Here is a 16,580-nt window from a genome sequence, read left to right as displayed (position 1 = left end):
TGGAGGTCACAAGAATTTCCCCTGCTTTCTCATCCTCACCCCACTTCTCTGACGATGCCTTTCCTTCCCGACCCCACCGTATGCCTAACCAGTCCTCATTATCTGACTTCTTGATCTACAGCCAAAAGGCTTATTTTTGATATCTGGGAAATTCAAGCAGAAGGTAAGTCAGGCTCCAATGCCTGTGGCTGGGGCATTTGGGATGCCATTCCAACAGCTTTTAGTATGAGTAGAAATGTAAATGGTTACCTGAAGCCCTTCACATCACATCGGGAACATGCAAACGAGACCATTTCACAGTGTCCGACGATGAAATTGAAACTCGGCACCAACACACACTTCTCCACGATGTCAGAAACAAAGGTACCAGGGATTTACAGAAACAGTTATGCAGTTGTATCTTTTCGCGCCCACAGACACCTGGCCCTTCAAATCCGAGTCAGATTTCTCTAGTGCGATGGATGGACACTTTTGCCATTTGCATGCACACTAAATAAACAACCTTTAGGCACCACTTGGCACCCCTGTCAGATGTGGAGGTGAGCTTGCTCTGTCTTTATTTAGGGATTTGCACCCTGCACACACTCCAGCCATCCCTTGGCACTCAGCAGCTGAGAACATCAAAATCAACACTCCATGTTACACTTTAAAGGAGAGTAGCAGAGCAGAAAAGCTCAACACCCAAGGAGCCATCCTCCCTCGGTGAGCTCGTTCACAGACCTAGCTTCAGATACCACCTCTCTGAGCATGACGCCCACATCAAACTGGGTGTCCCTCAGCCATCTCCAGCTCTCCTATGCCGAACAGAATGTATTGCTCCTGAAACCATTTCTTCCACCTGCCTTATTTCTGTTAATCACATTATGTGAGTCTCCCACAGACTCTTGTTCAAAACCTGGCAACTTCTCCCTTACAGATGCTCTGTCTCTGATTCATCTGTCTCATGTTTAAAAAAAAAAATGCTTACGGAGTACCTACCCTGCCCCAGGTCTTTTGGCCATTACTCAGCTTCATCCCTTCCTTTCCATGTCCCCCAGCTGTGCCTACCTGCCTGCCGGCCTCATCACCTCCACCTGCAAATGGGCCTGAATCCCACACTCAGCTCCCTGCCTCCAGCTCTCCCCACACAGGGGCTTTTGTCAAAGCATTTCTCTGATTATGCCACAACCCTGCTTCAAAAGCTTGCTTCTGAGCCCCCCAAACAAATGCTGTGTTTACTTCCATGATTTTGCATGTGCCATTCCCTTTGGCAGGTCTGTTCTTACCTACCTTGTCCACATGGCAAACTCCTATTCATTTGTCAGCACCCTACTCAGCTATTCCTTCCCCTATGAAGTCTTCCTAACACACACACACCCAAGTTTCTGATGGAATTAATCACTCCCTTCTCTGTGCTACCCCTGCATCTTACATAGCATGCATACTGCACAATACTCTGTTGTCATGAGATGGTGCATACATCTCCCTGGACAGCAGTGGGGAGAGGAGACAGGTTCAAAGCATTAATTCTGGAGCCAGACTACCTGGGTTTTATTTTGGCTCCACCAAGGCTGAGAGCCCTTGGACAAGTTAGTTCTCCTCTCTGTGCTTTACCTCCTCATCTATAAAATGGGGATCATAGTGGAGCCTATGACTCTAGGTTTTTGGAAAACTTAAATGAATTAATATACATAAAAAAGCTTAACACTGTGTCTGACATAGAATGAATGATCCACATGTGCCCGTTGCTGTAACCAGAGGAAAGAACAGAGTTGGTAGAGGAAGTTCAGTAAGGATGACTGAATGGATTCAGTGGAATACAATCATCATCATCCATCCCCAACCCGCCTTTGCAGCTTATTTCTACTTCTCACCCACAGAAATCCTCTGTTATCACCTAACAGACGATCTCCCTTTCCTTCTGCAACTTCTTTTCCTTTGCAAATGCTGTTTTGCATAGCTCAAGATTCCCTCTCCATCCTTTTCCTTCTCTCCCATCTCTGATGGTTCCCAAATCTATCTACCAAAAGAATACTAATTCTAGAACACCACTGTCCAGAGATTCTGATTTAGCAGGTCAGAGAGGGGCCCTGGGACACTCTATTTTAAGAAGTTCACCAGGTGATTCTAATGTGTAGCTAGGTATGTTCAATTCCTTAAACAGAGCAGACACCCAAGAAATGTTGGAGGAATGAGACTCCTGCACTACTTTCTGGACTTCCATGCCCATAGCTAAGGAATCTAGAAGGCTCTCCTGAGTTTTCCCTGATGCCTTCCAAAAAGATGGAGGAAGAGCCTCGTATCAGGAATTATGAAAACTGTCTTGCTCTTGGAGATGGCCTGATTTATTGGGTTTTTATTGGGGTTTTTTTTTGCAGTACACGGGCCTCTCACTGTTGTGGCCTCTCCTGTTGTGGAGCGCAGGCTCCGGATGCGCAGGCTCAGCGGCCATGGCTCACGGGCCCAGCCGCTCCGAGGCATGTGGAATCCCCCTGGACCAGGGCACGAACCCGTGTCCCCTGCATCGGCAGGCGGACTCTCAACCACTGCGCCACCAGGGAAGCCCTATTAGGTTTTTTGATCAAAACAAAGTACTTTTCTCAGACAATGAATTGAGACTTAAACACTTAGACCAAGTTAGTTCCTATTGCCACATGGATGCCCTCATCTGTAAGTGCTACAGTTCCTTGAAGCCATGACAAGTGGATGAACACTTAGTAAACGAGCACACAAAACAATCTGCTTTTATGTATCGGCTCTTGAATCAAATCAATACTTTTTCTCAGAAACCCTAGGACGCTGCCCCACCCAAACCCAGAGAGTAGCTTAGGAAATTTTATCTGAAAGGGACAACCACAGGAAATATTTTCCATCCTTTACCTGATGTGAAAATATTTGAAAACTTCTATATCTTTTCAAATTAGAGGGGTTTTTTCTGCTTTTTTTAAAAAAAAAAAAACATCTTTATTGGAGTATAATTGCTTTACATTGTTGTGTTAGTTGCTGCTGCATAACAAAGTGAATCAGCTTTACTATACATATATCCCCATATCCCCTCCCTCTTGCATCTCCCTCCCACCCTCCCTATCCCACCCTTCTAGTCTTTTCCATATATATGACCAGGAGTGGAATTGCTGGGTCATATGATAATTGAGTAGTGTTCTTAAGCATTTATTTGTATTACCATTTTATTAAACTATACACATCTCAAACTACCAATCAGAGCTGCTGAGAAAATTCATTCTACCTAGCTAAATTGCTATCAATTCCAAACAAAGGCAAAAAGCACACTGATGGTTTAGCTAGCTCATGTATCAGCATCTTGGTAAAATCGGGTAACTTGCTGAAATGTTTTTTAAAACTTAATATTCTCCAGTAAATTAGAAAAAAGAAAAATGACTATCCCACACATTTCTAGTAAGAGGATAATTGCATGATATATATCAAGGACCTTGAAAATGTCAGTCTCTTGGCCCAATAATTCTACTTTGGGGAATTCTATCTTAAGAAAATGTAAAATACAAAAATGTGTCCTCATGGATGGAAGATGGCGGAAGAGTAAGAGGCGGAGATCACCTTCCTCCCCACAGATACATCAGAAATTCATCTACACGTGGAACAACTCCTACAGAACACCTACTGAACGTTGACAGAAGACCTCAGACCCCCCAAAAGGCAAGAAACTCCCCACATACCTGGGTAGGGCAAAAGAAAAAAGAATAAACAGAGACAAAAGGATAGCGACGGGACCTGCACCAGTGGGAGGGAGCCGTGAAGGAGGAAAGGTTTCCACACACTACAAGCCCGTTCGCGGGCGGAGACTGCAGGTGGCCGAGGGGGAAAGCTTCGGAGTAGCGGAGGAGAGCACAGCAACAGGGGTGTGGAGGGCAAAGCGGAGAGATTCCGGCACAGAGGATCGGTGCCCTCAGGCACACACCAGCCCGAGAGGCTTGTCTGCTCGGCCGCCGGGGCGAGCGGAGCTGGGAGCTGAGGCTCGGGTATCGGGTTTCAGTCGGAGCGCAGGGAGAGGACTGGGGCTGGCGGCAGGAAGAGAGCCTGAAGGGGTTAATGCACCACGGCTAGCCCGGAGGGAGTCCGGGGAAAGGGTCTGGAGCTGCCGAAGAGGCAAGTGACTTTTTCTTCCCTTTTGTTTCCTGGTGCGCGAGGAGAGGGCATTAAGAGGGCTGCATGGGGAAGCACCGGAGACGGGCGCGAGCCGCGGCTAAAGGCGCAGACCCCAGAGACAGGCGTGGGACGCTGGGGCTGCTGCTGCCGCCGCTGCGGGACCTGTGTGCGAGTGCGGGTCACTGTCCGCCCCGCCTTCCGGGGGGCCTGTGCACCCCGCCATTGCCGGGGTCCCGGGACCCGGGGACGGCTTTCCCGGGAAAGCGCACGGAGCGCCTCGGTCTGGTGCAACATCACGCCGGCCTCTGCCGCCGCAGGCCCGCCCCACACTGCGCGCCCCTCCCTCCCCTCGGCCTGAGTGAGCCAGAGCCCCCGAATCAGCCGCTCCTTTAAACCCGGACGCCCTCCGGCGACCTACGCGCAGAGGCGGGGCCAGGTCCAAGGCTGAGACCCGGGAGCTGTGAGAGCAGAGAAGAGACAGGGAAATATCTCTGTGCAGCCTCGGAGGCAGCGGATTAAAGCTCCACGGTCCACTTGATGTGCCCTGCGTCTGTGGAGTGCATGAATGGACAGCAACTCATCCCAAATTGAGGAAGTGGACTTTGAGGACAAGATTTAAGACTTTCCCCCCTTTTCCTCTTTTTACAACGAATTATCCCAAATTAAGGAGGTGGACTTAAAGAGCAAGATCTCAGACTTCTCGCCCTTTTCCTCTTTTTACAACGAATTATCCCAGATTGAGTAGGTGCACTTGGAGAGCAAGATTTTTGATTTTTCCCCCTGCTCTCTTTTTGTGAATGTGTATGTGTAATCTTCTGTGTAAGATTCTCTCTGTATAGCTTTGCTTCCACCATATGTCCCAGGGTTCTATCTGTCCGTTTTTTTTTCAATAAGTACTTTTTAATTTTAATAAAGCTACTATATTTCATACTTTATTCTATTTTACTTTACCTGCTCTTTCTTTTTTTTCCTACCTTCCCTTCCTCCCTCCGCCCCTCCTTTCCTTCTTTCTCTCTTTCTTTCCTTCCTCCCGCCCTCCCTCCCTTCTTCCTTTCACTCTTTATTTTTCTTTCCTTCCTCACTCCCTCCCTCCCTCCTGTCTGTCTTTCTTTCCTTCCTCCTTCCCTCCCACCCTTCTTCCTTTCACTCTTTTTCTTTCCTTCCTCCCTCCCTCCCTCCTGTCTTTCTTTCTTTCCATCCTTCCTCCCTCCCTCCCTCCTTTCTTTCTTTCTTCTTTCCTTCCTTTCTTTCTATCTCTCTTTCTTTCTTCTACTAATTCTTTCATTCTACTTTTTCTCCCTTTTATTCTGAGCCGGGTAGATGAAAGGCTCTTGGTGCTGCAGCCAGGAGTCAGTGATGTGCCTCTGAAGTGGGAGAGCCAACTTCAGGACACGGGTCCACAAGAGACCTCCCAGCTCCACATAATATCAAGCAGCGAAAATCTCCCAGAGATCTCCATCTCAACACCAGCACCCAGCTTCAGTCAACGACCAGCAAGCTACAGTGCTGGTCACCCTATGCCAAGCAACTAGCAAGGCAGGAACACAACTCCACCCATTAGCAGAGAGGCTGCCTAAAAACATAATAAGGCCACAGGCACCCCAAAACACACCACCAGACATGGACCTGTCCACCAGAAAGACAAGATCGAGCCTCAATGACCAGAACACAGACACTAGTCCCCCCACCAGGAAGCCTACACAACCTACTGAAACAACCTTAGCCACTGGGGACAGACACCAAAAACAACGGGAACTACGAACCTGCAGCCTGCAAAAAGGAGACCCCAAACACGGTAACATAAGCAAATTGAGAAGACAGAAAAACACACAGCAGGTGAAGGAGCAAGATAAAAACCCACCAGACCTAACAAATGAAAAGGTAATAGGCAGTCTACCTGAAAAAGAATTCAGAATAATGATAGTAAAGCTGATCCAAGATTCTATTTCCAAGATCCAAAATCTTGGAAATAGAATAGACAAAATGCAAGAAACAGTTAACAAGGACCTAGAAGAATTAAAGATGAATCAAGCATCCATTAAAAACACAATAAATGAAATGAAAAATACTCTCTAGATGGGATCAATAGCAGAATAACTGAGGCAGAAGAACGGATAAGTGAGGTGGAAGATAAAATAGTGGAAATAACTGATGCAGACCAAAATAAAGAAAAAAGAATGAAAAGAACAGAGGACAGTCTCAGAGACCTCTGGGACAACATTAAATGCACCAACATTCGAATTATAGGGGTTCCAGAAGAAGAAGAGAAAAAGAAAGGGACTGAGAAAATATTTGAAGAGATTATAGTTGAAAACTTCCCTAATATGGGAAAGGAAATAGTTAATCAAGTCCAGGAGGCACAGAGAGTCCCATACAGAATAAATCCAAGGAGAAATACGCCAAGACACATATTAAACAAACTGTCAAAAATTTAACACAAAGAAAACATATTAAAAGCAGCAAGGGAAAAACAACAAATAACACACAAGGGAATCCCCATCAGGTTAACAGCTGATCTCTCAGCAGAAACTCTACAAGCCAGAAGGGAGTGGCAGGACATATTTCAAGTGATGAAGGAGAAAAACTTGCAACCAAGATTTCTCTACCCAGCAAGGATCTCATTCAGATTTGATGGAGAAATTAAAACCTTTACAGACAAGCAAAAGGTGACAGAGTTCAGCACCACCAAACCAGCTTTACAACAAATGCTAAAGGAACTTCTCTAGGCAAGAAACACAACAGAAGGAATATACCTACAATAACGAACCCAAAGCAATTAAGGAAATGGGAATAGGAACATACATATCGATAATTACCTTAAATGTAAATGGAGTAAATGCTCCCACCAAAAGACACAGATTGGCTGAATGGATACAAAAACAAGACCCATATATATGCTGTCTACAAGAGACCCACTTCAGACCTAGAGACACATACAGACTGAAAGTAAGGGGATGGAAAAAGATATTCCATGCAAATGGAAATCAAAAGAAAGCTGGAGTAGCAATTCTTATATCAGACAAAATAGACTTTAAAATAAAGACTATTAGAAGAGACAAAGAAGGACACTACATAATGATAAAGGGATCGATCCAAGAAGAAGATATAACAATTGTAAATATTTATGCACCCAACATAGGAGCACCTCAATACATAAGGCAAATACTAACAGCCATAAAAGGGGAAATTGACAGTAACACACTCATAGTAGGGGACTTTAACACCCCACTTTCACCAATGGACAGATCATCCAAAATGAAAATAAATAAGGAAACACAAGCTTTAAAAGATACATTAAACAAGATGGACTTAATTGATATTTATAGGACATTCCATCCAAAAACAACAGAATACACATTTTTCTCAAGTGCTCATGGAACATTCTCCAGGATAGATCATATCTTGGGTCACAAATCAAGCCTTGGTAAATTTAAGAAAATTGAAATTGTATCAAGTATCTTTTCCGACCACAATGCTATGAGTCTAGATATCAATTATAGGAAAAGATCTGTAAAAAATACAAACACATGGAGGCTAAAGAATATACTACTTAATAACAAAGTAATCACTGAAGAAATCAAAGAGGAAATAAAAAAATACCTGGAAACAAATGACAATGGAGACACGACGACCCAAAACCTATGGGATGCAGCAAAAGCAGTTCTAAGAGGGAAGGTTATAGCAATACAATCCTACCTCGAAACAAGAAGCATCTCAAATAAACAATCTAACCTTACAGCTAAAGCAATTAGAGAGAGAAGAAGAAAAAAGTACGAAAGTTAGCAGAAGGAAAGAAATCATAAAGATCAGATCAGAAATAAATGAAAAAGAAATGAAGGAAATGATAGTAAAGATCAACCAAACTAAAAGCTGGTTCTTTGAGAAGATAAACAAAATTGACAAACCATTAGCCAGACTCATCAAGAAAAGAAGGGAGAAGACTCAAATCAATAGAATTAGAAATGAAAAAGGAGAAGTAACAACTGACACTGCAGAAATACAAAAGATCAGGAGAGATTACTACAAGCAACTCTATGCCAATAAAATGGACAACCTGGAAGAAATGGACAAATTCTTAGAAATGCACAACCTGACAAGACTGAATCAGGAAGAAATAGAAAATATGAATAGACCAATCACAAGCACTGAAATTGAAACTGTGATGAAAAATCTTCCAACAAACGAAAGCCCAGGACCAGATGGCTTCACAGGCGAATTCTATCAAACATTTAGAGAAGAGCTAACACCCATCCTTCTCAAACTCTTCCAAACAATTTCAGAGGAAGGAACACTCCCAAACTCATTCTACGAGGCCACCATCACCTTGATACCACAACCAGGCAAGGATGTCACAAAGAAAGAAAACTACAGGCCAATATCACTGGTGAACATAGATGCAAAAATCCTCAACAAAATACTAGCAAACAGAATCCAACGGCACATTAAAAGGATCATACACCATGATCAAGTGGGGTTTATTCCAGGAATGCAAGGATTCTTCAATATACGCAAATCAATCAATGTGATACACCATATTAACAAACTGAAGAAGAAAAACCATATGATCATCTCAATAGATGCAGAGAAAGCTTTCGACAAAATTCAACACCCATTTATGATAAAAACCCTGCAGAAAGTAGGCATAGAGGGAACTTTCCTCAACATAATAAAGGCCATATATGACAAACCCACAGCCAACATTGTCCTCAATGGTGAAAAACTGAAACCATTTCCACTAAGATCAGGAAGAAGACAAGGCTGCCCACTCTCACCACTCTTATTCAACCTAGTTTTGGAAGTTTTAGCCACAGCAATCAGAGACGAAAAGGAAATAAAAGGAATCCAAATTGGAAAAGAAGAAGTAAAGCTGTCACTGTTTGCAGATGACATGATACTATACATAGAGAATCCTAAAGATGCTACCAGAAAACTACTAGAGCTAATCAATGAATTTGCTAAAGTAGCAGGCTACAAAATTAATGCACAGAAATCTCTGGCATTCCTGTACACTAATGATGAAAAATCTGAAAATGAAATCAAGAAAACACTCCCATTTACCATTGCAACAAAAAGAATAAAATATCTAGGAATAAACCTACCTAAGGAGACAAAAGACCTGTATGCAGAAAATTATAAGACACTGATGAAAGAAATTAAAGATGATACAAATAGATGGAGAGATGTACCATGCTCCTGGATTGGAAGAATCAGTATTGTGAAAATGACTCTACTACCCAAAGCAATCTACAGATTCAATGCAATCCCTATCAAACTACCACTGGCATTTTTCACAGAACTAGAACAAAAAATTTCAAAATTTGTTTGAAAAAACAAAAGACCCCGAATAGCCAAAGCAATCTTGAGAATGAAACACGGAGCTGGAGGAATCAGGCTCCCTGACTTCAGACTATACTACAAAGCTACAGTAATTAAGACAGTGTGGTACTGGCACAAAAACAGAAAGATAGATCAATGGAACAGGATAGAAAGCCCAGAGATAAACCCACGCACATATGGTCAACTTATCTTTGATAAAGGAGGCAGGAATGTACAGTGGAGAAAGGACAGCCTCTTCAATAAGTGGTGCTGGGAAAACTGGACAGGGACATGTAAAAGTTTGAGATTAGATCATTCCCTAACACCATACACAAAAATAAGCTCAAAATGGATTAAAGACCTAAATGTAAGGCCAGAAACTATCAAACTCTTAGAGGAAAACATAGGCAGAACACTCTATGACATAAATCACAGCAAGATCCTTTTGGACCCACCTCCTAGAGAAATGGAAATAAAAACAAAGATAAACAAATGGGACCTGATGAAACTTCAAAGCTTTTGCACAGCAAAGGAAACCATAAACAAGACCAAAAGACCAAAAGACAACCCTCAGAATGGGAGAAAATATTTGCAAATGAAGCAACTGACAAAGGATTAATCTCCAAAATTTATAAACAGCTCATGCAGCTCAATAGCAAAAAAACAAACAACCCAATCCAAAAACGGGCGGAAGATTTAAATAGGCATTTCTCCAAAGAAGATATACAGACTGCCAACAAACACATGAAAGGATGCTCAACATCTTTACTCATTAGAGAAATGCAAATCAAAACTACAGTGAGATATCATCTCACACCAGTCAGAATGGCCATCATCAAAAAATCTAGAAACAATAAATGCTGGAGAGGGTGTGGAAAAAAGGGAACACTCTTGCACTGCTGGTGGGAATGTGAATTGGTACAGCCACTATGGAGAACAGTATGGAGGTTCCTTAAAAAACTACAAATAGAACTACCATATGACCCAGCAATCCCACTACTGGGCATATACCCTGAGAAAACCATAATTCAAAAAGAGACATGTACCAAAATGTTCATTGCAGCTCTATTCACAATAGCCTCGAGCTGGAAACAACCTAAGTGTCCATCATCGGATGAATGGATAAAGAAGATGTGGCACATATATACAATGGAATATTACTCAGCCATAAAAAGAAACGAAACTGAGCTATTTGTAATGAGGTGGATAGACCTAGAGTCTGTCATACAGAGTGAAGTAAGTCAGAAAGAGAAAGACAGATACCATATGCTAACACATATATATGGAATTTAAAAAAAAAATGTCATGAAGAACCTAGGGGTAAAACGGGAATAAAGACACAGACCTACTTGAGAATGGACTTGAGGATATGGGGAGGGGGAAGGGTAAGCTGTGACAAAGCGAAAGAGAGGCATGGACATATATACACTACCAAACATAAGGTAGATAGCTAGTGGGAAGCAGCCGCATAGAACAGGGAGATCAGCTCGGTGCTTTGTGACCGCCTGGAGGGGTGGGATGGGGAGGGTGGGAGGGAGGGAGATGCATGAGGGAAGGGATGTGGGAACAGATGTATATGTATGACTGATTCACTTTGTTATAAAGCAGAAACTAATAAAAAATAAAAATAAATAAAAATAAAAAAAATAAAAAATAAAAGAAAATGCCATGTGAGGACAGCAAGAAGGCATGGGTCTACAAGCCAAGGAGAGTGGTCTCACTAGAAATCCACCCAGCTGGCAACTGGATCCTGGACGTGTAGCCTCCAGAACTGTGAGAAAATAAATCTGTTGTTTAAGACAAAAAAAAAAAAAAAAAATATGGATGGATCTTGGATATATCATATTGAAGAGAAAACACAAGTCCCAGGAGACTGTGTATGATACTTTTTAAATAAAGTTCAAAGGCAACTAAAAAAAAAAATGTGTCCTCACAAAACATATTATTGAAGAGTAACTTATAATAGTGAAAATTGGGGAAACAACCTAGTTATCCAACAATTGGGGATTAAATAAGTTACGCAACAGCCAAAGAGTGGAACACTATGAAGCTCATTAAAATGAGGTTTATACAGAGTTTTTTAAAGGATAGTAATACACTTAAGTGATAATGGTAAGTCAACAAAATAGGTTAAAATTATCTGCATAATAAGACCTCAATTGTCCACAAAATATAAGTTTTAAAAAATGAAATCCGGGCTTCCCTGGTGGCGCAGTGGTTGAGAGTCCGCCTGCCGATGCAGGGGACACAGGTTCGTGCCCCAGTCCGGGAAGATCCCGCATGCCGCAGAGCGGCTGGGCCCGTGAGCCATGGCCACTGAGCCTGAGCATGTGGAGCCTGTGCTCCGCAATGGGTGAGGCCACAACAGTCAGAGGCCCGCATACAGCAAAAAAAAAAAAGAAATCCACTACAACTTCAAGAGTGTTTGTTTTCAAGTGGTCGCATTATGGGTGATTTTTCCATCTTTACCTTTACCCTTATGTGTTTTCAAATGTTACATTGCTTTTACAAGTAGACTATCAAAAGCTTAACACAAAAAAACGCTGAAGGACTCACCTACTCCCTTGTCCAAACAACAACTGCCAAGAGACAGCATTCACAGACCTATCCACAGAGCTCAAAATAATAGATTCAAAGTACCTCATATTCTTTAAACAAATTCCTAAGTTTCTCAACTTCTTCCTCTATTATATAGAGTATATCAAGATAGAAAAAAATAATCTATACCTACTAAAAACTATCTTTCCATCATGGAATCAAACTATAATCTCAACATCTGGGCCCCTGATCTATCTGTATTGCCAGACATGACTTCCAAAAGCACTTAGAATAGAAATAAGAAAGTTTCTTTTAGATCAACTCTGCGTAAGCCCTCCAGAGTAATGGGTATACTGTGCCAACCATAAATAGAAGACATTTTCCAAAGTTCCTTTTGAAAGAGTATAAAAAAAGATTGGGCTTGTACAAACAGACCAGCTATCCCCACTTCCACTGTCATATTAGGTGACATGCTACTCTTGACAAAAAACTAGACCACTGTGTTTTGAAGATCTAGTGATGATGGTGTTTTTTTTTCGTAGAGAAATGGTCTTGAAAATTATCCATCGGATGGCACATTTCTAACCTAAAGTGTCCTTTTTCAAAGAAGAGCATTTGGTTTGATGAAAAGACTATGGGCTTTGTAGTCAGACAGAATTCATTTTATATCTCACCTCTGTCACTCACCAGCCTTGCAAACTTGGTAAATTATCTTCCCCAAGCTTCCTATAAAACAGGGATAAAAATAATCCCCACCTAAAAGATTGCAGTGAGGTTTCAATAAGCTAATAGAATGAAATGACCTAAAATAGTAACTGGCACACACCAATCATTCTAAATGACAGCTTTTACTCTTCCTGGTTGTCTCAGTGTTCATTTCACCATTTCATTTGAAAGAGTGTCCTTTGTAATACAGAGGGAAAAGGATTTTTAAATCATTATATAATTTGGACCAGCCAACTCTGAAGGAAATTGCTCCAATATTTTAAGTGAAGTTCAATCCAGAAATTCCTAACAAAGGCCCTTTAATAACAGAAAACCTGGCCAAGACCTCAGATAGCCTAAACACAAAGTGTGGCCCTTGATCAATCAAAATGAGGGGACCAAAGCACATGGAGCCTTGGAGTCCTGACTACAGAGCAACTCCACACACTACCAGTTGTTTGACCACGGACAAGTGACTTAATACTTGTGAACACCAGTTCCCTCTACATAAGAATGTAAAGAATAATAATTAAGGTTGATGTGAGGATTTAAAAAAAATAGCCTATGTAAAGTGTCTGCACATCACAAGTGATTAAAATATAGCCACTCTTATCATACATTTATTAGTATATCAACTGCTAGGACTTCCTTTCATCAACGTTAATCAATTGGGGCCTGAAAAATAGGGGAATAAATCAATCTCGAAGCAGTGGGCCACCCTGACCCTCAGTTAGTACTCACGTCGGCAGACCTTACAGCACTGGCCTGCAATGTGCACGGGGAGGGAGTCTGGAGAGCAGCTGAGGTGGGGACAGGACATCCTTCGACATTCCACAGCGCCACTCTGAGGAAGGAACGACAGGGAAAGGAATCTCAGCAGAAGTGACCTCAGCAGCAAAAAGCTCACATCTCATCCCAGAAGCCTCACCAGTGAAACAGAAGCAGTGTGAGAAACTCCCAGTCCACTCCAGGACCACAAATAAAGAATTTTCTCCAGCCCAAATGAACCCATGCCACCTCAGTTACTTTTCTGATATACATCACTGGCTTTATTCCACCTGCCCATGTGGACTAAGTAGATTAGGCAGAAAACAGAAAAGCCTATTTTTACAACAACATAAATAACACCTTTTGCAGACCCTGTCAACCACTGTTGAAGCACTAACAATCATTTTGTATTTTTGCAGACAAACAATGGCATTCTTCAGATAGTTATCAAATGATTTCAACTGAACAGGGTTTCCATATTAATTTGGGGGGGCCTCTTGTAATTCTCTGAAACAGATCAAATAGTACATACAAATAATGGATAACCTGAAAGTCAGGGGGTCCTGAAATTCTCCAAAACAGAAAATGGATACCTTGTCAAATACAATGAAAACACCTAGAAACTAATTAAACCACCTTTTTAAAATGTATTATAGCAGAGAAAAGTTGTGAATGAACCATTAGGTGGTTTGAAAACCAAAGGAATCCCTTCTTCCCTCTGATACTCTAATCTCTAAACAGTAAGCTTCTTAATCATGTTATATCATATTAGAGTGTGTTGGAAATTAAAATCTGTTTTCTCTTGATAAGTATTTGTATTTGTAATGACACTTTTCCAGCTTCCCTTCACAATTGCTCCAATAACTAAATAGGCACTTAGTAAAAAGGCAGTACTTCTTAGAGTTAGCATTATAAAGAAACAGGTTACACAATAATTAGTACAACTGCCCTCTTAAAACTGTCCATTTATGTACAAAGAGGCTTACTTTGCATGTGCAGTTCCTGCAGTGATCACCATCAACCCAGGAGTCTTGGTCTCTATAGAGCAGTCCACTCACTTGACAGGTCTTCTCACAATGACAGTTTTCCAATTGACTAAGTCTTGTCTCTGCGTAGTTCAGCTGCAAACAAGAGTTACTACGTGTAATTTCTGTAATTCAACTGCATTGTCCTAACAAAGCTAATCGAAACAAGAAAAAATAAATACAAGCAGAAGAAAAAAATGCTCAAAGCAGTTCAATGATTCTTAGCCAGATCTGTGTTTTGAAGATTTTTTTTTTTAATTTCACACAAGGTAGAAGCATTCTAAATTGAAGACATATTGGCTCCCATGGTCTAATGAGCACCAAATGAGACATTAAACTGTATCTCAGGGACCTCATGGGTGTTCATCAACTCGTGTGCTTTCAGCTCAAACCCACACAGAAACACTTGTAATGAATGTGTTCTCAAGGACTCGTTACAATGTTTACAGGAGATCTAATCAGCAACTCTGAAGCCCTTACATTTATCTCCCGCCATCCTGTCCCTCTTCTTCACACACTAACCAGAGTGTCATGGTTTACAAGCGGGAAGTCACTGCTTCCTCTTTTATGAAAAATTCTGGGAAGTCATAGGCAGATCTTATTTCTCCCCAGCTCAGGATCCTCCAAATAGAATGCCCCAGAATCCACTTTGGTGTTCAGACAAGTTCAAGAGAGGCAACCAAACCCCCAGGTAAGATTAGGACTTTGTTTTTTTAAAAAAAAAAAAAAAAAAAAAAGAAAACCTTTTTCCTTTTTTTAGGTCACCCAACTGCTACCATTAAACATGGAATCTTAGAATCTCCTATTTGAAAGAGTTTATAAAGTTTAAATGACATGACAAGTAACCCCTTCAAGTGGTCATCCAGCCTCTGTTTGCACATGTAACTGTGATGGGACACTCATTACCTTCCAAGGAAAGCTAATTTTCTTGTATAGCTCTTGATATTTGAAAGGTCTTTCTTAGCTTGAGCTGTGCAATTTCTCTCCCTTTTTCCTATTAGACCTAGTTTTGCCTTGTGGCCCATCCCGAGCAAGTCTAACCGCTCTACAAACATTTGAGGTTATCCTGTCCTCATGCCTGCCCCTGACCACAGTCAGCCCCACCAGCTTCCCCTAATAGCTCCTCGTGATATGGTTCCAACCCTCTCTTGACCATTTTCCATGTAGGCGACTCCAGGTTGCCTTCAAAACTATGGTACAAAAAACTTGAAATGTGGTATGATCTCTCTGTCATCACCTCCATACCAAGGAGTAACTCAGCCTGGTAGCAATCTCACCCTTCTTCCTTTCTCCTTACATAGAGAAGGTCATGATAGAAGAACAAATACCACTTTCTAAAAATTCATCATACAGTTTCTTTTCCTTCTCAATCATACTTATATATCCCCGTCTTGAGTATTTTCCCCATACAGGAGATCGAATCAATTTTTGATCCCAGCTAAGACTATTTCAAGGCAATATTTTAGTTATAATGGTTGAACCTGGCTAATGATGACTTCTACCATCTTTCTACATTTTCTATGGTTCCAGTCCATACATGCTCCTCTCAATTACTCATAACAGTGCTACTCTTTGGAAATGGAATCCACATGTAATTCAACCTTGGTTTTTGTCCTTTATTCCATCTCTTGCTCTAAACTTTTGGAATTTCTCAAGAAAATTTGTTCCTCGTCTGCCTACCATGGGTAGTACCAAGAGGAAGGGAAAAGAACAAATAGAATCCTAAACAAACCACATGCACTATAATCAACCCTGAAAAAACTGAGTCGACCGTGCCTGAAAATTCACTTCCTATGACTCTCTACTATACATGGTCTTCCAAAAATTCAAGTTACATTTAAATCTCCAGCTTAATCATAGAGCATCCAGAATTGACGGTAATTACGTTCTCTGGGAATTCTTTAGGAAATGCAGATAACATATACTTCCAAGAGTTTGGTGACACCAAGTACCAAAACCACGTATTGGTAAGAGATCATAAAAAGGAAGTGATAACTCATCACATATTATCTTTACTTCATTTCTATAGCCTCAGTAGTTCCCACATAAGGTACTGATAGACATATGATGGTGGAATGAACAAGAAAGAGTTGAACTAGAAGGGAATCTTTCCTAAAAGTGGCT

At 41.5% G+C, this 16,580-nt stretch overlaps 1 protein-coding gene across 3 annotated transcripts in view; it reads right to left on the bottom strand.

Annotated features, from left to right (window-relative positions):
• Positions 1–16,580, bottom strand: part of NELL1 (neural EGFL like 1) — a 911,833-nt gene that overhangs the window by 710,075 nt on the left and 185,178 nt on the right. For all 3 annotated transcript variants that reach the window (XM_060103268.1, XM_060103269.1, XM_060103270.1), the window contains 2 exons: positions 14,418–14,552; positions 13,405–13,507 (listed from right to left, as the gene is read on the bottom strand). In XM_060103268.1, coding sequence (XP_059959251.1) covers positions 13,405–13,507; positions 14,418–14,552 — 238 coding nt within the window. The remainder of the gene's footprint in view (positions 1–13,404; positions 13,508–14,417; positions 14,553–16,580) is intronic.

Source organism: Mesoplodon densirostris, chromosome 7 (genome assembly GCF_025265405.1).
Source record: "Mesoplodon densirostris isolate mMesDen1 chromosome 7, mMesDen1 primary haplotype, whole genome shotgun sequence".
Taxonomy (NCBI): Eukaryota; Metazoa; Chordata; class Mammalia; order Artiodactyla; family Ziphiidae; genus Mesoplodon; species Mesoplodon densirostris.
The sequence above is the reverse complement of the archived record's forward strand: the minus strand, read 5'-3'. Positions and strand labels throughout refer to the sequence as shown.